The 23,530-nt window shown below is 38.2% G+C and overlaps 1 protein-coding gene across 2 annotated transcripts in view; it reads right to left on the bottom strand.

The window, feature by feature from the left end:
• Positions 1 to 23,530, bottom strand: part of LSAMP (limbic system associated membrane protein) — a 652,155-nt gene that overhangs the window by 219,291 nt on the left and 409,334 nt on the right. For both annotated transcript variants that reach the window (XM_023213827.1, XM_023213836.1), the window contains exon 3: positions 308 to 433. In XM_023213827.1, coding sequence (XP_023069595.1) covers positions 308 to 433 — 126 coding nt within the window. The remainder of the gene's footprint in view (positions 1 to 307; positions 434 to 23,530) is intronic.

Below are 23,530 nucleotides of genomic sequence, written 5' to 3' on the forward strand. Positions count from 1 at the left end.
GATAGATAGATAGATAGATAGATAGATAGATAGATAGATAGATAGATCAATCTACATATATACTCAGTACAATGATTATAAACCTTATAGAGATTAACACACTAGCAAAGACCACGAGGACCCTAAATAAGACCTATGATGCCATTCTCTTAGTATTTTAATAACAAGATACATGCATGTCCTTCTGATTCAACAGAATTTCAATTCTGATTCTGAATTGAATTGATATTTCTGATTCAACAGAATTTCAGGAGCATGAGGATATTTTAAACAGTGTGTGGCATATTAGAACCTGAACATCGCTTACCAGTTGGTGTAAGGTGTCTCCAGGTGATAACAGGTTCAGGACGGCCATTGGCCATGCAGACCAGAGTCACATTGCTGCCCTCATTCACAGTGACATCTGAGGAGATGTTGGAGATCTTTGGTGGGACTGTGAAAACAAAAGCAAATGGAATATGTAGCCATGTCAGTAAGATTAGGCTTGTAGCCATACAACTGGAAGTGGCAAATTCAAGGTTTTATAACTTAATTTGAATTTCTGTGTTAAGAAGTAAGGTGCTTTTAAGACTCATGCTTGTCATTTGCTTACCAAATCTGTAAGTTTTCCTAAAGCACATACATTGTGAAAGTAAGAACACCTTTCACAATGGCCATTTGAGTGCTGTAGGAAATACACAAACTAGTAAGATGAAAATATCTTTGCTTTTAAAAATACTAGAATATATCTTATTTAGACATTAGACAGCATGCACATTTATGCAAACTAATAATATATTATTTTTTATCATTGTTCTTTAAATTTATTTTCTTATTTGTATATAAATATAATCCAATGTCTTCTCCAAGTACCAGCAAAAGAAAAACAATGCTATTTAGCATAAGATTACATTACTGTATTATTAAGATGTGGCAATACCTGGTTACTTATAATCTAGCAACATAATAAACATGGATTAATCATCACAATAGAAAGCATTTAAATATCATCTTTGTGTATAACAGGCTGCATGAAGTATCTTAGAACTTAAAACATGAATTAATAAGGCCTATGTCACAGACAGGTAGACATTCAAAAATACTATTACTTCTAATACTTCCAACACCACTACTACTAACAATGTAATTAATAGCTAACTTTCATTAAACATTTATTATACATAAAACCCAATATAGAGTATTTAACAAATATTACTTCAGTAACTTCTTATAATAAAGAAATGATATCCTATGAAGTTTTTATTTATGGGTGGGAAACTGAGGCATAGAGGGGGCTAGGTGAGGAGCAGAAAATGACTTTGAATCCCAGTCAATTCTGGGCCTTTGCTCATAGGCACTACTTGAATGCAACTTCATCTTCACAACCCAGGCTACCAGATGGCTGAAAACAACAGAAATTAGTTTTTGGTGATGTGAGAAATGAGTCCCCAAGGGCAAGCTGTACTGCCGTCTGACTTCCTTCATTAGTGTTCAGGGTGGCAACATTAGATCACACGTCGGTAGGCTTAAGTGGGGAGTGAATTACTCACAAATTTCATCACAGAGGTTATGCACTGACTACAAATAGCAGGGTTTATAGTCTGACTGTGGATTTCTTCTTTTTTACTCACTTGTTTAGGCTGTCCCTGAGAAAGTATGTGTCTGGGGGAAGGAGGAGGACAAAAGAGGATGAAGGAGTTCAATAATGAATTTTATCTTTTCTCATTCTTACTGCCCATTAGGGACTCCGTGTAGTGACGAATAAAACAGGAACATTTTCTGCTTGCAGAAGCAAGCACCTGACAGCCAAACAATCCCCGTAAATCTTCATTAGGAGACACTGATGGTACTTGGGCAACTGACTGGTTCAGTGTGTGACAAGGAGGAAGCAGGATGAGGACTCTCTCCACCTCAGCATTCCACTCTTGTAGGGCCTCTGGGTAGGGGACCGGTCATTACAAGTCAAACCCAAGGGCAGCAGACTGTAGTTGATTCCAAATATTTAGCAATCTCTATTTACAGAGTTCCTAATCCTCCTTTTGGCTACTGGGGTTAAGGGTCGTTTTCTCAAATTCACACACTGTCTTGCAATATGTTCTCACAGACTTTTGCAGTGAAAACCTGAAAGATCATATATATTTTACAGGGAAGAATATCAGGCACAGAGAAAAACGATGGCTTGTTAAGGACGAGCCCATCAAGAACTATGGCTGGACTTAGAATTCAGAGCTCCTGAATGTCCGATTGTTCCATTGTTTCGAGTTCACAGTTACTAACTCTCAGATGAGTAGGCTAGTGCTCTGAACATCTTCAAAACGACTGCAATGAACTATAAATCAATGATGGTGTTTCAGAACATAACGTGGACCTACTAGGTGCCATCCTCAACAATCCAAAACCTATCACAGAAAGCTATATAGTAATTCTAAGATTCCGCATTACTAAAGTTGTAGTTACATCTGAATTGCAACACAGGACACAGTGTGAGGAGAAGAAATATAGATATGTTGTGATTAAAAAAAAAAAGGCTCTATATCCCTAATATAAAACCATGCACATTTAAAAAACAGAAAAAAAAATCCACAACTAAAAAAAATCCCAGAGAATTACTGCCCGTGGTACAATTGACTGACAATCTCTCTCTCTCTCTCTCTCTTAAATAAAAGGACATAGAGCAAAGACTTTGCATTTACGTGTCACACCAGTTAAGCCACTTGTTCACTTTCACATAGACAGGTACTGATAAAGTTGGGAATAAAATCTGGAATAATTGACTGCAGGGCTATGTTCTGGCCACCAAACCACACTGCATCTCCTAATTAAGGACAATCTATTCAAGTACTGAGTCTCAGAGACTGGAGATAGAGAAAGTGTTCCTGCTGAATAGTTAGGAATGTAACCACGTTGTATTCCATGTGCCTCTGGATCACTTTCAGTGGGTCTTACTTCATCATTTGTTTTCCTACTTTTATTTCATTTTGTACTAGCTTCTTCCCATAAGCATGTACATACGATACAGTCTTTTTGCTGTCAAAAGAAATTTCTCCCTAAACTCTTTTTCACTTCTGGTTTTTTTTTTTTTTTTTTTTCTTTTTTCCCGTGACTTAGCTTTCAGGAGATCCTGAGAACATGCGTCCCTTTTTTATTTTTTCCCACATTATTTACTTTCAATCTCTCTTTCCAAATCTCTTGAGGGAATTGTCCTACACCACATCGTCATCTCCCATCCACACCTCAACCTTCAGTGCAATCTGGATTCTCTCCTTAACCTCAAATGAAATTACTGTCAGGAAGCTCACCAATTATCATATTGTTTCTAGGTCTATGGACAATTTCTGTTATCTTGTTTTTCTCTGAACTATTTGGCTCTGTTGATACTCCTTTCAGTTGTTATTTTTTATTTCCCTTGGTTTCTAGGACACCAAATTTAACTGCTTTTCCTCTTATCCTTGTAGTCAGCCTTCTTAGATTAACTCTTAGGCTTATCTTGCCCTTTCCTTAACTATCTGTATTTAAGAGTTTGATCACTTACCTCTTTCTTCATCTCAATCTATACATTCATCAAAGGATCTTACCTATTTTCTAGCTTCAGAAGCTAAAGCACCACCTGCAGCCCAGATTTTTTTCATGATTGTTATACCTACATTCCAATGGACTATTCTGTATCTCTACTGTTGGCCTCACAGACACCCAAGATTCAACAAACTCAGGACTAAAGTCATTATCTTCCTTCCCACAAAACGCTTGTGTTTTATTATCTTACTTAACAGTGTCATCAGGTAGAATTGTCTAAGCAAAAAAAGCGAAGCATCTCCCTTGACTGCTGTCTCCCCTTCACTACACTCATAAAAAATTGATCCTCATGTTCTGTGGTTTATGTCACGCTCTGTGGTTTATGTCATGTATTGAGGATCAATTTGATATTATATGAGTGTGATGTATATATACGCATATATATGTATATATACAAATATATATGTATATATACCTGTGTGTGTGTGTGTGTGTGTGTGTGTGTATGTATATATATATGATTCATTCTTTACTCCCAGTCCCTACTCCCACTAACCTTGTTTCAGACATCAACGTTTATTTCTGGGAAGGCCTAAATTACTGAAATGAGAAAATATTAAAAATGGTTTCTTTGTCTCTAGCTTTCCTCTCTTCATGCTCACTGCCACACATCCACCACACTACAATCAGATATTTTTTTCCTAAATTGCAAATGTGAATATAATATCTCTTGATTAATCTCATTATCCTCAAGATAAAACCCGAACTTTTAAATATAGTTTAATAGGTCATTCATGATTGGCCCAGCTTATCTCTCCAGCTTCATTTCCTACTCCATTTGCATTGCATCATCCAGTGGTATCAGGCAAATTTTGGCTTCTGGAGGTGCTCTCCTCACACTCTGGCATTTGAGATTGTATTTCTTCCTACATGAAATATTCTTCTTTCAACTCTTCATGCAATTACCCTCTTTCCCCTTTCAAATTTCAGCTAGTCAGCTTGTCTCCTTACTTGTTTGTGAAAGGTTTCCTGTTGTTCCCCACCCTGCTGCCTCCCACTCTGCTCCTGGATCCACACTGGGTGAAATGCCCTGCTGTGTTCTCACCTCATGCCCCGCTCCTGAGGCCAAATTGGGTGAAATGCGCTGTGTCTCACCCTCACAGCACTGAACCGTGACATCTGGGTTACTTACCTGTGCCTTTCACTAAACTGTAAGAGCCACACAGTGTTTTCTAAACCACAGAATCTTACAGAGCATGGTGCTTAGAACATAGCAGGTGCTCAAAAAGTGCTTGAAAAAAATTCATTTAGTTTTTCCCAACTCTTTACTTCACTCAAGAAGGGTATCTCACAGAATTTTTGTCAGAAAGGAATAAGTTTTCATTTTCGACGAGTAAAATGGAGCTCTTATCAATATTTACTTAGCTACCCTTTAGTCATCTATTTCACTATCAACTTATTTGACTCTTAATAAAAAACATTAACCGTAAGGTAGAGAAGTGTCTGTGTATTTCAGGAACATAGCAACCAAGAAGAACTTGGTGTCTAACTTCCTTAACTACAGGCTTTTTTCTGAGTTTTAGTGTCTTTGTTCCTTTTTCTGTGAGGAGGAAGAAGCAGATAGATAGATATAGATATACCTTTCTTAGTGTAATAGTTTACTATTTCTTTCCTAGTTTCCCGTAGCCCTCCATAGAATTAAATTTAGATAATCACCAATAACATCAGGTGGCAATTCAAAAATTTTATTCTATTACCCCATAAAATCTTTATAAAAATCCTGGGAAGTAAAATGTATTATTATTATTATTATTATCATTATTACTACTATTACTACCATTTCCCACATGCAGGCAAAGGGGACAAAAATGGGTAAATATCACATAGCTAATGAATAATAGAGGTAGAACCAAAACCTACAATTTGTATGTTTCACAAACTTTACTCTTCCTCTAGATCATATTCACTTCTGCAAAAGTGGTAGAGATAGTATTTTTTCCTTAGTTTAATTCTCAGTAGGAATGACTGCCTAGAAAGTACTGTTTAATATAACATGCCTATTTGAATCAGCAAACGTAAGTTGTTTATTTTTCAAAATCACTGTAATACTGATTTATGCCAAATTCTTGGAACAACATAGTACTCTGTGTAGTGCTTTTTTTTCCCTTCTAGACAATCCCTTAACAATTTTTATTTACAGAATATTAGTGAGATTTATTATATTTTCCTATATATAATGCCATAAACCATTTATTCAATGTTTTCAATCTATTCAGTTTCAGTGATAACTACATTTGTCTGGATTATTTTGTTTTTCTTACTGATTAATGAGAGCTACTTACATTGTAAGGAATTGACCTTTTGTTGTCATGTAGTCAGATTTACAATTTATTCTTTGGCTCTGTCTTTTGTTTATGATTATTTTTGTTTTGCTGAAGTTTAAAACTTCCTTGTTGTTGTATCTATTGATCTCTCTTTTGTTATTTCTTCCATTGCTTTCGTGCATAAATAATCCTTTTTCAACATAAGAACAGTTAAATACTTATCTCTATTTCTTCTTTTTATTTTAATTGGTTCTTTTTTTATATTGAATTCTTAAAATCATATGGAATTTATTTCTGGTATGAGAAATAATCAGTTTTTTCCTTCCTATAATTTTTTAGCCAATGTCCACAATACCATTTGTTGAATGATGTAAAGCGCATACACTCTTTTGGTTTTCAGAATTACCCTATAAAGTGCTACCAACCTGGCCAGCTCAGTATTTCTGGGAAACATGTAAATATAAACATTACTTACCATGCTAACTAATTCAACCAAAATATTTCTAAAATATATAATTAATTTTTTGGATGCTATACTATTATGTGTTAATTTTAAAATTTGGATTATTAAATGGGTAATATTCTTTATTGAAATGCACATAAATTCTGCATTACAAAATACACATTTATTTCTTTTGTTTTTCTGAGCGCTGTGGAGCGATCATAGTTCACTGCATCCTCAAACTCCTGGGCTCAAGGGATTCTTCTACCCTGACTTCTCAAAGTGCCAAGATTACAGGCATGAGCCATTGCATTGGGCCTATATACTTTTTTTCTATTTAGTAAAAATTGAATGGTGATTTCTGAAATAATGCTAAAATCTAGGTGCATCTAATAATGTAGACTCCCTCAGCTGTGCAATGGGGCAGCCTTAAGTAAGATTATGACACAGTCAGTCTGGCTCTGCCACCTGTTTTTCTGGCCCTCCTTATTGTCTTTGCAGTTCCTTTATCCACCCTTTACCAGATCTCCAGGGTCTGCCCTGACTCTTATAGACCCAGAGTTGACTGTCCAGAGTTGTTTGTACAGTTCTGTAGGTTCACAAATCATCCCTCCTTGTTTCTGTATAAGACTAACATTTCTTATATATGCCAAAAAGTGGAAATGGAGTCAAAGTCAGGGACATAAGTAGAATAGACATATATGATTTACTTGCCGAGAATCCATGCCTCTTTCTTCTGGTAAGACATCCTGGTTTTCCTTTGGAAAAACCACTGCTCACCCACAGCTATTGGTTTGTTGGGACTCTTAATCAAGTGACCAATTCTTGGACAAGGAGTGGGGACAACACGTAAGCTGTACCGTTCAGACTTCCCCCCTTGGAACTTGGTTTCTATGAGGAATGATTCAAAAGAGGATGAAACTGACTTAATCTCTTGTTGGCAGACTGTGTTAATGGCTCCACATCTGTACCCTTCCCTCTATCCTCATCCTTTGCCACATCTATGCCCTCCTACAGAGGGTGACATATACTTTTTCATCCCTGGGGCATGTTACTTGCTTTTGCCAACAGGATGTCGGCATCTGGAACACAAGCATAGTTTTGAAAAGTGCTGGCACCATTGAATTCACTTGTGCTTGTGCCTCTGCCATGGCCACCAGAAGAACATGCTCAGCTGAGCCTCTTCATCCCAGGAGAAGGATGGGAGATGCCAGACAGAATTGTCAGAGAAAATACAGTGTACCCAGTGAAATATAAATTTGTGACAAACAACAAATGCTTTTTTAGTATAAATGTGTTCCAAATATTGCATGAGACACATTTATAAGAAAAATTATTTGTTGTTTACCCCAAATCCAAATTTAACTGGGCATCCTTTATTTTTACTTGTCAAATCTGGTAACCTTAGGAGCAGAGTCACCTCAAGAAATTCAGCCTCAATCAGCTGACTTCCCCACTTGTGCAAAATAAAGAATAACTATTATTTTATGCTACTGATTTTGATTTGTTCAGCAGCAGTGGTTAATATACATCATGAAAGGCTAACCACCTGAAAGGACTATTATTCTTCCTTAGTTTTTGCCACTAATTATTTGAGGTTATGGTTTGGATACCCAGAGATACAGCGCTTGTGTACTTGCTGAAGTAAAGTTTTTCTGTTTTCCTTCAATTCTGTGTTATTTCATATTCTTCCAATGGACCACCTGCTTTATACATCAGATTAGCCAGTCAATTTCTATTCCTTAAACCAAAGAATCCTAATTGTTGCAAATTAAGGATCAGCCATAATAAGGGGAAAATTTGAAGAGGGGACTTTCCACAGAGGTAAACTGTTGTCACCTCTGCCTAGATACACCGTTGGCTTCCACATGCTAGCTTTGTTGAATGTTAAGCATTGGTTGAGTATCTGTCAGTTTGGTTGCTTTAAAATAATCTCAGATCTACAAAGCCATTTAATTCCAGCTGTGAATATTTTAATGCGTTTATCCTTGGTTCCTAACTGAACAACCAACAGAAGGAAACTAATCAGTTCCAGAATAGGAGAGAAAAGTGGTCAGTTGGCTCATTTCCCTAACCTCAAATAATTAGCGGTTATTACTTGTACTCAATTCAAAGTGCCATTTCTAATGGTACAAATTAGCAAAAAATTAGTCTATTAGTTATTGTTCATTCAAAGATGGGGCAAGGTGTACACACTACTGTGTATGTGGTGATGGTGGGGTCTTAAAAAAACACCATCAACTCCCTAATTTTTAACTTTTCTTTGGTACAGCAAGAAGAGCTTAAGCCCTGTTTATTTGCATATGTCACAGGCTATGAAAGAATATGGTGTGTCTATGTAAGAACTGGGTTCAGAAATCTACAGAATGTTTCTTGAGCAGCACTTGCTGTATTTAATAAGCATACTCCCAGGATTTAACAATGAGAATAAAAATATACAATGCAACACATAAATGCCATCTAGTGAAACATCAAACATCCATCTAACCTGGCATTTTGTTTCTGAAAATGCCACTAAAGCATGTTTTGCTGCATGGTGTGGGAGTTTCCAGGATGGATGACAGGACTGGGAAATGTAGCACAGTGTACTAGATTGAGAGCCAGGGGATTTGTGATCCTGCCCAGCCACTAGCTCACAACGCAACAGAATATTCTCTGACATTTGCTTTTGAATCCCCATCATCAGGCACTTTGTAGGTGCTTAACCAATTTTGAGTGAATAAATGACCAAACTATAACAAATTATTTAAATCTTTCTGAGCTTCAGTTTCCTCACCTAGCAATTGGAGGTACAAGGTTAGCATTAGGCAATATTACAGGATTGATATTAGGGTCAAATAAGATAATGCATGTGAACTTGGTCTATCTATAAAGCAGTAAGAGGTCTGACAAATGTGCCTATTATTTATTACATACTAAAACTAGCTAATAAAGAGGTGTTGTCTTGAGCCCTCCTAGGATAACATGGTAAAAGAGCCTATGCATTTCTGTGGCTAATGGCATTCTAGTTATATTTTTGCAGGCTCCATGGTTGCCAAAAGGTATAGGTAATTACTATAATTTATAATTAATCATTAATTGTGGCATTAAAAATAAATTACCCCAAAGATCTGTAATGAGCTTTTATCTACTATTAATAGAGAGCTCTGCCAGTATGTTGAGCCATTTAATAAATGTCCCTCACTTTATATCTCCAATAAAAAGTGACACAAAGATGCACGAATATATACCATGAGTGAAATAATTTTCACCAATTTTTTTCAGAAACTTAGCTGACTCCTTTTTCCAAGAAAAAGCAGCCAAAATTAAATTTTGTCACAATTTTACATAATTTGTCATGTCTCCATAAAAAATTGGTCTTCTTTAATTTGTTGCCCTTGTAAACAACAGATGTTACCAGGTGTTTTGTGGCTGTCATTGGAGTCTCTGAAGCCTTAGACCTTGTAGTAGAATACAACTGGCAGTGAGAATATCTTTTCCACTAGCACTAGTTCCCACTTCTGTTAGGATCCATTTGCAAAGCAAGAAACATCAGCCTGTGGGGTCGGCATTTGAATCACATTCTACCAGAACATGATTTCATTTAGACACAAATTTCATGGGCAAGTAGAAAAAATACAGACACTATAGCTTCTTTGAGTGTCAGGTGAAGCTGAGGGTAGCAAAAAACTCATTATAAGTATCCGTTACTGAAATTTCTCTGCCAGGAGTGATTACTAATGCTATATTCGTGCCTGCATTAAGTGATGATCCAAATAAGGTAAGAGGGATAATATGCTAACTATTTAGAAGAAAAGATAAGATGTATGCACAAAACAAAGCAATGCTAGCTACCCTGTGTGGTAATGTAGTTAACTCAGGGAAACTGGAGCAGGAAGCTAATAGAAATGACTTATTAAGACAATGTATGGTCAAGAAAAAGCCATCTTCCTTTAATCCTCTTTTCATCCCACAGGAGCAGTTTCTGAACTGCACATGTAACTAAAAGTTAGTGCCTGATGCTTCAGTGATGTTGTCCTCCGAGATGTAGCCGGCATTTTTGTATGCTGGCTAAGGGTGTAAGCTGGGTAAAGCATACTCTTTTGGGCCTTTGAGCCCTACATTATTACATTCTCAAGTGGCCTTATGAGTCCCAAGCACTGTCCCAGGAAGTCAGATTTACAACAAAACAGTCCCTAAAGACTTATCCAGACAGTTGCTACCATCAAAAAGTGTTGCGGGAAGTCAGGGACCCCAAACGGAGGGAGCAGCTGAAGCCATGGCAGAAGAACATATATTGTGAAGATTTCATGGACATTTTTTAGCTCCCAAAACTAATACTTTTATAATTTCTTACACCTGTCTTTGCTGTAATCTCTGAACACAAATTGTGAAGATTTCATGGACACTTATCACTTTCCCAATGAATATCCTTGTGATTTCCTATGCCTGTCTTTACTTTAATCTCTTAATCCCATCATCTTCTTTGTAAGCTGAGGAGGATGAATGTCGCCTCAGGACCCTGTGATTGTGTCACTGGCACAAATTGTTCGTAGAGCATGTGTGTTTGAATATGAAATTTGGGCATCTTAAAAAAAGAACAGGATAACAGCGATGTTCAGGGAACAAGAGAGGTAACTTTGAACTGGCTGCCGGTGAGCCGGACGGAACAGAGCTATATTTCTCCTCTTTCATAAGCAAATAGGAGAAATATCGCTGAGTTCTTTTTCACAGCAAGGAACATCCCTGAGAAAGAGAATGCGCCCTGAAGGTAGGCCTATAGACGGCCCCTTTTAAGGAGTCCCATCTTTTATGGTTGAAGCCAAAGAGATGAAATAAGCCCAGGTCTCCTATAGCGCTCCCAGGCTTATTAGGACAAAAATTCCCACCTAATAAATTGTGGTCAGACAGGTTATCTGCTCTCAAACCCTGTTTCCTGATAAGATGTTATCAATGACAATGCATGCCCAAAACTTCATTAGCAATTTTAATTTCACCTCATCTGGTGGTCCTGTGATCTCGCCCTGCCTCCATTTGCTTTGTGATATTTTATTACCTTGTGAAGTATGTGATCTCTGTGATCCACACCTTATTCGTGCACTCCCTCCCCTTTTGAAAATCGCTAATAAAAACTTGCTGGTTTTATGGCTCTGGGAACATCACGGATCCTGCCGACATGTGATGTCTCCCCCGGATACCCAGCTTTAAATTTCTCTCTCTTGTGCTCTTTCCCTTTATTTCTCAACCCAGCCGAGACACTTGGGAAATAGTGAAGAACCCATGTTAAACATCGGGAGCGGGTTCTCCCGATAAAAAAAGGAGGGTTAATTTGAATTAGATGGCTCTAAATAACTTAAACATGGTAGCCATGGGACAAAGAAATGTTACATAGCTCATTTATATACCAACCAGTGGTGAACGTTCTCTGCTGGTGACACATGTGTAGCATGGATATCTGCGAACTGAGAGTCCCTTAGTCTACCTAAAATCAAGGTATATTAAATTGAAATCTTTCTACATGTATTAAATGTTCACAATCACTCCAGAATCTAAGTGAGTGTTCTAGTTTAGAAATGGGACAAATTATCCAGACACCAGCATGTGCATTCAGCTAAGGGTGCCCATTATTGCTGCTTCAGCACTAGGTGCACTCGGTGGGATGTCAAGTGGCTGTTCCCATGGACGGGTCATTGCCTTGCTACATAAAAGCAAATGGAACCCTTCTGAGTCTGTTCACTGAAGCCGCAGTTACTCAGCAAGTCAGCAACTTCTCTGAAATCTCATATTCCCAGACTCTCATTCTAGCCATTTGGATATTTGTTTTTGCTAATTTTGGAAAGCATGCAGATGCTGATTTAAGTAGATAGAATGAATAAAATTACTATCTTTCCTTTACCTAGGCAAAATATCTTTTATGTTTCTGATACTAACAGAATAGGATTTAGATACTGTCCAACCAGAGCAGATGGTTTTACTTGGCAGAAATGTGGGTAGTTAACAGAGGGAAGCTCAAAAAATATCAGGCTACCTTGGGTAGGTGGCAAATAGCAATTGAGTGAATTCCAACTGGGAAGTGGCACCCTAAGACGTTATCAGAGAAAAGAAAAGTGTACTTTTTCCCCCTTTATACTCTAAAAGACATATTTTTCTATGTGAAAGGAAGTTGCATGGTATAATTCTTAGACCAGATGAAAATTCGGGTTGCATTCCTGGCATCTATCAGAAATCCACTCCTTATTCCAGGGGAAGCCAGTAGGATTTAGCCCCAAAACATGACATATCCTTAAAAACTTCAAAACACTTCATGGGCAACCAAAATACTTTTTCTGTGTTCTATTAATTTTTTTTAAAAAAATTGAATGTGAGAAAATATTGCCTATATCCCATAAACGAATTGCTTAGCTACTGAGATAATACGATAAAAGACAAATCCTTACATCAAAAGCAAGAAAGATTTTAAACCAGACAGAAAGGACCCAGAAGTGAATAGAAAATAGAAGTATAAAGGGTTCAGGGACAAATTCATTGTCTATTATGCTTAAGGATCATACAAAACAACATTTATTGAGTGCCTACAACACATAAAGACATTGTGCGAGGCATGAGAAAAGGTGAGGAGGGGATAAAACAATAACAATTATGACTTAGATCAACCATGTTTTCTTGTTTCAACAGAAGTGCCAGTTGGAGGTTATCATGAAAATAATATGAAGAGTTACTCTTACTTTTTCAAAATGACTCACTGTTCATCTTATTTTTCATTTCATTTTGGGAATCAGAAATGTGTAGAGATAACTCTGGTGCTTGTAAGAATCTCTTAAATGTAATGATTTCATGCCTACATAACTAGCTGCCAAAATTTTTTTTTTTAGTTGCTTAAGGCATATAGTGTTCTTTGCATGTAGGGAAGGAGGTAGATACTAATAGAAACAACTAGGGTGAACTAAAGCATGCCTAGAATACAATGAAAATAATAAAAGTTGTTTCTTGCCACTGCTTAAGGGCCCAGAGGATAGAATATTTAGACAAAGAATATGATTCACAGGAGGTTTTAGAATTTCTTTCTTTGCATTGCCCCTGCTCAAAGCTTACCATAAACCATTTTAAACAGAATGTGGAACATACATATTATTTCCTTCTAAACAAATAGAGTTACAATTATGATTTAATTAATACATTCACATCAATTTTAAGTTTTTCAAAAATTATAATAATGATAGAAAACACAGTAGTTGCTGCAAAGGTTAAACATACCTAGGAGAGACAGAATTTCTGAAATTTTAATTAAGTTTGAAAATTCCAGAGAGGTACATAGGGTCATGCGGGGTGTGGGATGGGGATAGGGGAGAGAAATCCCAAGCAAAACCTTCAATTGATGAATATGTGTTAGATTTTTTTCCTTTTTATCTTTGCTTGCCCTTCTTTGGAGGGGCAAATAAACATTACATAATAAAAGAAAATGCAAACAAGTAGAAAAGTGAAAAGAAATAATAAAAATAATAATGATACTAATTAATAATAACATCTAAAGTAGCATAACATTATACAATTTGCAAAGCACTAGTATATGCCTTGCCGTATTTGATCCATACCATATCCCTGTGTGATAGCTCAGACAGGTATCATTACAACTATGTCTCACTCTTAAATTGCTTGGACAACTGAGGCTCAGTGAATTTCAGTCTCTTGGCTGAATCACAGAGCTAGAGAGTGAAAGTACTAAGTTCATGACCAGTTATTTTGATTATGTCAAGATGAAAGGAAAGCTTTGATATTTCACAAACTAAATTATATACCACTGACCAGGCCAGGTGGCTTATGTCTGTAATCCCAGTACTTTGGAAGGCTGAGATGTGAAGTAGCAGTGTGAGACAAGCCTGGGCAACATGGCGAGATCCTATCTCTATGAAAAATTTATAGAAAAAAAATCAGCCGGACATGGTGGTGCACACCTGTAGTCCTAGCTATTCAAGAGGTCGAGGTGTGAGATGGAGGCTGCAGTAAGCTATGATCAGGCTACTGCACTCCAGCCTGGGTGACAAAGAAGACCCTGTCTCCAAAAAAATTTAAATAAATAATAAATAATTGACCACTGACAAATTAGATGCTGTCATGTTGATTAAATTAAACAGAGGCTAAGATAAATGGGGCACAACTGGAGATAAGAAAGTCTGGGTAGGTGGGTAGTTGTGCTGAGGATAGAAATGGAAATGCCACTGATCGCGTAGAAGCAATGGGAGATTCGTTTACTGAAGTCAGTTTTTCTCCTGCATTATTCAGTTCTAAGATTATGTGGTTAAGGATTTACTTTCTGATTTTGAGGTATTTTTCTAAATAATGGTGATAATATTCAGATGTGCAACTTGAAAAGCTTGAACAATTTTGCAATGAAAAGTAGATCCATTTTATGAGTCTATTTACTGCCTGTATCACATTTCCCTTCCCTTTGGCCAACATGAAATGGTATTTCTCTTCTCTCCCTTCTCTTTTTAAAACTCAAGAAGGGGGGCATGGCGATGATGGTGAGAAGGAGCATTCCATCTCTGCTTCCACAAATAAATCCCAAATGGGGCAAGCCTCTCATTAATCTTGAGCTAAATGTGAAGTTAGACATGGAGGGGCCTCCTGTTCCACCTGTTTGTTCAGAGCCCTGGGCATGTTATGGAGAAAATGTCAAAAGATTTCTCTTCTCTTACTTCTGCACCCTGCCGTGATGTTTTATTCAAACCTCTATGTCCTAAGGAAAAAAACACAGCCTATAGAAATCTCCCCCTCGTGGCTCCCAGTCTCACACATAAACATGCACAACACCTGTGTTTAGGAGAGCTGATCAATTCTCACAAAAAGCAGTCTCTCCGTAACATGCTGCGGGGCCGGAGCACTCAAGCGAATGATTTCTGTGGCAGCCGCGACCCTCTGCGACTGTGTTTGTATCCATCTGGTAATGCTTGTGCTTATACAACACGATGTGTCCACTGACCCTTCCTTCCAACGAGAAATGATTTTAACTGCCACTGGAACTCTGGGTTCATATAGAGAAAAAACCTGACCGCTGGAAAAATAGGGCTGGGTGTGGGGAAAACGTGATGCAGATACCCCTGAGAACCGGTCGGAATCAGCAGCTCATCCACAAAGGCAGAAAAGAAGAATTTTTCTTGCTTGACTTTGCATCAGTTCTTTATTTGGTACTGTCCTTGTGGCTAGCAGGGGTAGTAGCTTTTCCATAGGGCCTCAGCTGGAAATCTATAGAAACTACATTTGAGATTCTATAGAAACTCTAAGGAAATTGAGCACAGGATGAGGAAAGTGAGCAGCTCCCACTGTCTCGATGTCCCATCACCAGCGCATGAGACGGGTTACAAAGCAAGAATTAGGACAAGATGGTCATGGTGGTCATGCAATTGGATGCACATTGGCACAGCCAGTTAAGGCACCTGATATGATGGATCCTTTGTTCTCAATGAGCCACAGACTGCACAAGGCAGAGACACATGCAGCAGCAGTGAGTAGGATTCCTGTTTTTATCGGTTCCAAACAGCTCCAGATGGACTGAGAACCAGGCCTGGTGGCCACCAGGAATATTCTTGGTTCTCAGCCCATATCTCTTCCTTTTTAATCCATGAGGAAAGGGCGAGCTGCTCCCTCTGTCTGTTCCTCTAACCATCCTCCCTCTGCCTTTGGCAAGTCACTTAACCTCATCTGGACTATAACTTGGCCCCCAGAGACTTTGGACATAGGGTGTTTTATTTCCAAGAGTCACACTTGTCACACCAGCAGAAAGCACAGTGTCTAGTTTGATATGGCTTTTCATTAACTGTGTGATAAGGGAGTTAACGAATCTTCAATACCATGTGTAAAATTACAAGGAAACAATACTCAGGGCCACTTGTAATTACTTTGCTCTCTTAGCCTTTTGCTAATGCTTTTTCATTAATTATACAGCCATCACATTTCTCCTGATGGTAAAATACCCCAAGCGGCTCAACTCCAAACTGCAAATTTTAGCTATTTGCCCTTCCTCTAATGATTACAGGCTGTGGGACAGAACATAATATTAGCCTCTTTCCATGTTACGAAAATTGAAGGTATGCCCAGAGAAGCGAAGATTTAAGTCTCAAAGAAAATCTTCTCCAACATATTTAACATATATATAGTGTTACCAAAGAAACGTAAAAGAATGCAAAACATCTCCTCACTACTGACTTTTCCTGAAGCTGCACAACACATTAGGCTTTGCCTTATGCTGGTCCCTCTGATGGCTTTGGGAGTCAGATCAGGTTTCAGCTATAAGCCAGCTGGTGCCATCCATTTAAGGGAAAACAGTTATGTAAGTGAAAAAGATTCTAATCACTAAGTCTAATTACAAAGTAGAGTAAATTATTATAGATGTTTTTTAAAGTATCTTAAAACACTGTAAAAAAGAAAAATTATGAACCAAACAGAAACCTGCTATGCTGGTAACTGGTAACATGTTTGGGATTAAGACAGTCACATGTTAAATTTTATATGCTCTCGCTATTTGTGAAACGTGAATCCACATTCACACGTGAAAAACCGTATAACCTTTTTCTCTGTTTCAATCAGATGCTACATTGTTTGACTCAAAGTACACCTTAGTTTATAGGTCCTAACAGGAGTAATAGAAATGCTTCACTTACACTGGACAAAGGGAACATCAAATTAGTCTACTAATGTGATAATAATTAGTCAAGAGAAGGAAAAGGGGGTGGGGAAATGGGTGACACTTTACATAGATGTGTGATTTTTTCCAAATGCAAATCTAGCCTCTTCTATTTAACATCTTTCATTAAAATATTTCAAATGCTCTATATTCTCCTAATCGATGCAAAAAACAAAGACAAACACATTAACATTTAATCTTTGGTTTGTAAACTAGGTTTCTACCCAGACATTTCTTAAATTAGCTCTGTTTGTACTCTGTCCAGTGACCACGGACCTCACCATTTAGTCCACCTGCTTCCTGGAAAAATGAATGTGTGTGCTCTTAACTTTCAATGTGCTTCTGAATGGTATTCCCAATATATTGTCTATTATGTCACTGGACGTTGTGGAGAAGGCTGTCAGTGCTCACCAAGTATCTACGTTGCTTCTCGACATTCCCCAACCTCTTGGGGTTCCTTTGGGACCACACAACTGGGCTGTAGCCATGAAAATGTTGGGAAATGTGAGGTGAGCAATATGGAGGCCTAGCCCTTCAATAAAAGCCCCTTCTGCCAGGCGCGGTGGCTCAAGCCTGTAATCCCAGCACTTTGGGAGGCTGAGATGGGCGGATCACGAGGTCAGGAGATCGAGACCATCCTGGCTAATACGGTGAAACCCCGCCTCTACTAAAAAGTACAAAAAACTAGCTGGGTGAGGTGGCGGGCGCCTGTAGTCCCAGCTACTCTGGAGGCTGAGGCAGGAGAATGGCGTAAACCCAGGAGGTGGAGCTTGCAGTGAGCCCAGATCCGGCCACTGCACTCCAGCCTGGGTGACAGAGTGAGACTCTGCCTCAAAAAAATAAATAAATAAATAAATAAATAAATAAATAATTAAAAAATAAAAGCCCCTTCTTACCTTGTCACAGCGATTGTGGTAGATACATGATCAAGAAGGCATAGCTGCTACGTAACAGAGGCATGCATAAACTGAACTGGACTACATGAGCAAGAAATAAGTCATGAGAACTCAGCAATATCTGCTTCAGCCACTAACATTAATGACTTAAATGGCTCTGATGAAAGCATCATTAAGAAGAGAAAATTACACAAGTTTTATTTAGGAGTGTATGGGTCTGAAAGACAGAAACTTGATATGATGTCCTCTCAGGGTCCCTCATGTTTCATGACTATGACCATTGAATGGAAACCCTTTCTTCCTCCATTCAATGGAAACTTTGGCTGTTGTTAATGAGAACACAATTAACCCTCCAGTCTACTCATTCATTTCTTCTTTATTTTCTGATGAGTTGTAGCCTCCTGCCTGACATAGGCCATCACTATATAAGAGATACAGGCCTTACAGGAACTTCTCTGTTCTGTGATTTTGAAGCCACAGTTCAGAGTCAGAAATCGACGTCTTTGACTAATTTTGTGCCTCACTTTTGTCTTCACCGCCTGTCAGGCATTCGCTATCTGTGAGCCCACGCCGATTATAAACCTTTGGTGCTAAAAACCTGTAAGTGGCCACTTCCAGGCCCCTAACCTATAAGTCACTGTTCCTGGAAATGTGGCAATCTCAAAATGGAATTTTATAAAATGCATAGTGTCAAAGAAAGTATTCTGTAAGATCTAAACAATATCTTTGTTTAGATATCAATATAAAGATATCTTTATATTGTTTAGATATCAAACAATATAAAAGAATATTATTTGAATTAGCAAAATGGCATTCTTATCAATAGAGTCACAACTTCCATTCACAACTGTTAAGATAATGAACAGTACCAAATATTTATAGAAATTGCTTGAGGAAATAGTGTACTAAAAATTCTTACTTTGCAGTCCAGGTACTATAACCAAGTTTCTCTCTATTTGCATATGCTAGCTAGTAAATAGCACAGCTGCTGGAATAAATGAGTCCTGGATAATATTTTTGACTTTCTGCTGTCTTGGTATCTTTCGTACCTGCAGATCTTTTTTCTTTCTCCCTCCAGCTAGAGGAGAAAGACAATACCTCAGGAATTATTTAAGGAAACTCTGTTACATAATCAATGCAAGGACTCGGGGACCTCTGTATTAGTTTCACTTACTGAAATACAAAATTATACTTTATCAGAACGAATAAGATTTCAAACATAGGTTAAGTATGTCCTCAGTTACCCATCGTGAAACAATTCCATATTTGGCATTTTGCAGGTTTCCTTATTACACAATCATTTCTTCATAAGAAAAACATAAAGGAATTTCACTGAATATATTTCTAGTACAGAAGCTATTTTTAAGGCCAACCAGGGAGGGTTTCAGGATAATAGTGAGAGGGACAAACTGAAAATGTGTGACTCTGAATAGAAAATAAGATCTGACCTACATAAGTAAGCAGTTATCTAAGAGCAGTCCCATTCACTAAATGCAAGGCTTCAGGAGACCTAGATTTTGAGCCCCATACTTTCTCTGACTCTCAGTAGGGCTCCTTCATGGTACAAAATCTTTCCATAGCTCAGTGTCTTTATCTCCAAAGAGATAAAAATAAAATTCCAATTTTCTAGATTCCAGGACAGACACAAGGATTAACTAAATCATTTAGGGAAAGTATATTGGGTGTATACGCTTAGAATATTTTCTTTTATGTAACCTTTCTTTTCAGAAAGCACAAAAGGAAGATAAAATTGAGCCAGAATTGTATGGTAACATTACTGATTTTTATGTGGGGCTTGCAGAATATGTCCCATGACTATGTGGTTATACTTGGCCTAGCACACCTTTATAGTTTGTATGTATATATATAATCAGATATATATATTTTTATACACACACACACACACACACACACACACACACACACACCAGTAATGTCCTATATGAAAAGATTGTACCCAACTTCAGTGGTATAAGCTTATTCTGTTTAGATGAGCATTTTAGAAATGAACCAGGAGGACTATCCCTTGAGCGGAACTTCCATAGTCTCATGGTTAATGCTTCCTTATATGGATGAACATAAGAAGCCAGGGATCTAGAACAAAAGATGTGAATGTCATCAGTGCTCTGATCAAAGGATGTCTGAAGATTCAGGAGGATGGGGACCATCTCTTTCAATATGTATTCATAGGGTATAATTTGGTGGTTAGACACTAGGTTTCAGAGCCTTGTTTCAATCCCAGGTGCTCAATTTACTAGCTATTTAATCTTGGGGAAATTACTTAGTCTTTCAGTTTTCCCATCTGCAGGATGGGAAAATTAACTTATAGGTTTTTTCAAATTTTAAATAAAAATATGCATGTGGCCAGGCGCGGTGGCTCAAGCCTGTAATCCCAGCACTTTGGGAGGCCGAGATGGACGGATCACGAGGTCAGGAGATCAAGACCATCCTGGCTAACACGTTGAAACCCCGTCCCTACTAAAAAAAAAAAAAAATACAAAAAACTAGCCGGGCGACGTGGCGGGCACTTGTAATCCCAGCTACTCGGGAGGCTGAGGCAGGAGAATGGCGTAAACCCGGGAGGCGGAGCTTGCAGTGAGCTGAGATCCGGCCACTGCACTCCAGCCTGGGTGACAGAGCCAGACTCCGTCTCAAAAAAAAAAAAAAAAAAAAAAAAAAAAAAAAAAAAAAAAAAAAAAAATGCATGTGAAATACATGACGCCTGGAATATAAGAAGTATTCATAATAAATGTCACTGATCTCTGAAGACGCTAGTGCCACCTGGTTGGAACACCAGAAATAGTGATTTGAAATATTTCTCTGGAACACAGGAAGGGAAAGCATGAATAAATGTATCAGTGAAGGCCAGAGACCTCTCTCTGGACACACACTTTGGGAGGTTACAGGTGACCAGCAACTTCTATTTACTTTAATCTGTGACATCTCTATAGGGAAAACTAAAGCATTAAATAGCATTTACTTCTTGAACCATGGAATGCCTTGAATACTTTCTTTTTATTTCTAATTCCTTTGCTCTCAGATGAAAGCTCTCTCCCCTTCTCTGAGATGTATACTATATATATATATATATACACACACCCGCCTCTCATTCTCTGAGATACACACTACAGTCACTTAGCACTTCCACTTTTAATTGAAGGCTGTTCATTTGGCTGGCCTAAAGTAAGAGAGAGAAGTGCAAGTCAGAAAGGCCAGGACGGGCAACAGAATAGAAATATTGCTCAAATGCTTGTCATTCTCTGCATGTCATAAGACAAAAGACTGAGATCTTCCCTTACATTGGGTAAGAGTTATAGTTGATTGAGAAACCACAATTGAATAATGTTTCTTTTGTGCAAATAAAAATACCAACCTTAAGGCAGCATTAGAATACTTTGCATAACATTTACTTCAGGTTTTCATGAGAGAGGGAGGATAAAAACAACCTATATTTGATGCAGGTCCAAGGTCTTTCTTTTTTCCCTGCCAGAGTTTGCAATAGCCTATATTTAAATGTATAGAGGTGTCTTCAGAGAACCACAGGCAGAGAATTAGAAGTCTGTAACTGGAAGCATCTTTTAGGGTTGAGAAATGTAAGCTATTGTGAAAGCTCAACAATACATGTTGAAATAATTAAATCTTTTGGAAATGATTGAATCAGATGTTTTCACATAAGCAAATCTACATTTGTCATTCTGAATTCTTTTTATGGAAAGATGGTGTTTCTCCTTCCTGTTTAGGTAATTAAAACTAGTCACTTGATGATCATTCATTATCAAACATTTCTGCACATAGCAAAAAATGCTTTGGGGCTGAGACCCTGCTTATACAATTTTGTCCTTCAAAGGAAGTCTTTCTCCAGAAGCTATTATTCACTCTGAGAGTACGTTTAAAAGCATTATTTCACACCTAAGTAACGTGTTAACAGCACAGAGTGTCTCTCCCTTGGTGGCTAGGCTCCAGTGCCTGTATTTTATGGAGGTGCCATGCACCATCTTAAACCTGGACAGCTTCCAGTAGCATTAGGGTTTGAAGGAAGAGCTGTTGCTCCTTAGAACTTTACTTCTCTTTTGAATATTATTGTTTCAATTTATTTTAACGCAATGAGTGGGAGAGAAGGTGGGAATAAAATGCCTACACAGAAACCTCTATCTAACAGTCCTGCTGGTTGGGGCATCACAAAGAGAGGCCACAGGAAAACCTTTGAGAGTTTGGAGGCTGCTGCGTGAGAGAGATAAAAGTAGAAACAGCAAATTGGCTGCAATACGAATGGCAGGTGCATTTGTTCACTGGAGGCAAGTTTGGCAATTTAGTTTTCGATGACCAGCTTGTCTCTTTAAGGTTCACCTTTCAAAGTCCTCGTTTTTGCCCTCAACATACATCACTAAAGCCCTGTCTCATCTTGAGTCCCCACACTCCAGGTAACAGCAACTCTGTACTCTGCCTCTCTTTGGGGGAAAAAACAACAAAAAACAAAAAACAACAAAAACCTGGTCCCCTTTTCTACTTACTGGGAGTGGAATTAAAAAGAATGGAAAGCTTGCTGAACTGAAGCACAGTGCACAGTGGAATGACATACTCAAAGAGAAAGCAAATTCCTGTTATGTGTAGATAGTTTTGTCCTTCCTGGGTAAACACAGTTGAGGGGAGGAGAACTCTCAGGCAAAACACTATGATTCTGACCTCACTCCAGTGTTTTTATAGATGGAAGAAAATTCAATGCCTGTGTTTCCACTGCCAGAATGGGACTTAAGAGACACAGGTCAAGGGAGAAGAATTCAGAATGGAAAGCTGATGAGAGCAATCTGTCTTCACTGAAAGGAGATGAAGGGAGGTGACAGTTGTCCAACGGTCTCAGATAAACAAGGAGAAATGATGGCTATCTGTGTAGGCTCTTCTGGACAAAAAAACCACGTTCATTTTTCCCTCTACATAAAGCACACATAACCTTCAAATGCACATGTTCTACATGCCATCTCTTGTTTATTTGTGTACCCACCATTCTTATTCTATTAGTTGGTTTTTCACTTCTGTATTTCTGTCATTATTAACTGTCCTAGCAGTTCCACAAAAGAAGTGAACATAATCTCAAATAAAGTTATGATAATACTGTTTGGAATACCTTTGGTGGAATGGAAGTGGCCATGGAAGAGTCTCCCAAGGCAGCTTCATCTTAGGAAACCTGAAACGGCTAGAGTAAATGAGGTCACTTTTCTTTTCTTCTCTTTCTCCCTTTCTTTTGTTTAAGAGACAGGGTCTTACTCTGCTGCCTAGGCTGAAGCGCAGTGGCATGAGCGTAGCCTGCTGCAGCCTCAGATCTCTGGACTAAAGCAGTCCTTCCGTGTTGCTAGGACTGCAGATACATGTCACCATGCCTGGCTTATTTATTTTCTTAATTTTATTTTATTTATTTATTTACTTTTTTGGAGACAGGGTCTCACTCTGTCACCTAGGTTAGAGTGTGGTGGTGTGATTACAGCTCACTGCATCCTTAACCTCTTGGGCTTAAGTGAGTATCCCACCTCGGCTTCCAGAGTAGCTGGGACCACAGGTGTGAGCCACCACACCTGGATAAGTTTTAAATTTTTTGTAGAGATTGAGTCTCACTATATTGCCCAGCCTGGTCTCAAACTACTGGCCTCAAGTAATCTTCCTGCTTTGGCTTCCCAAAGTGCTGGGATTATAGGCATGAGCCACCATGCCTGATCCTATGTAT

This window comes from Piliocolobus tephrosceles, chromosome 2, assembly GCF_002776525.5.
Source record: "Piliocolobus tephrosceles isolate RC106 chromosome 2, ASM277652v3, whole genome shotgun sequence".
Lineage (NCBI taxonomy): Eukaryota > Metazoa > Chordata > Mammalia > Primates > Cercopithecidae > Piliocolobus > Piliocolobus tephrosceles.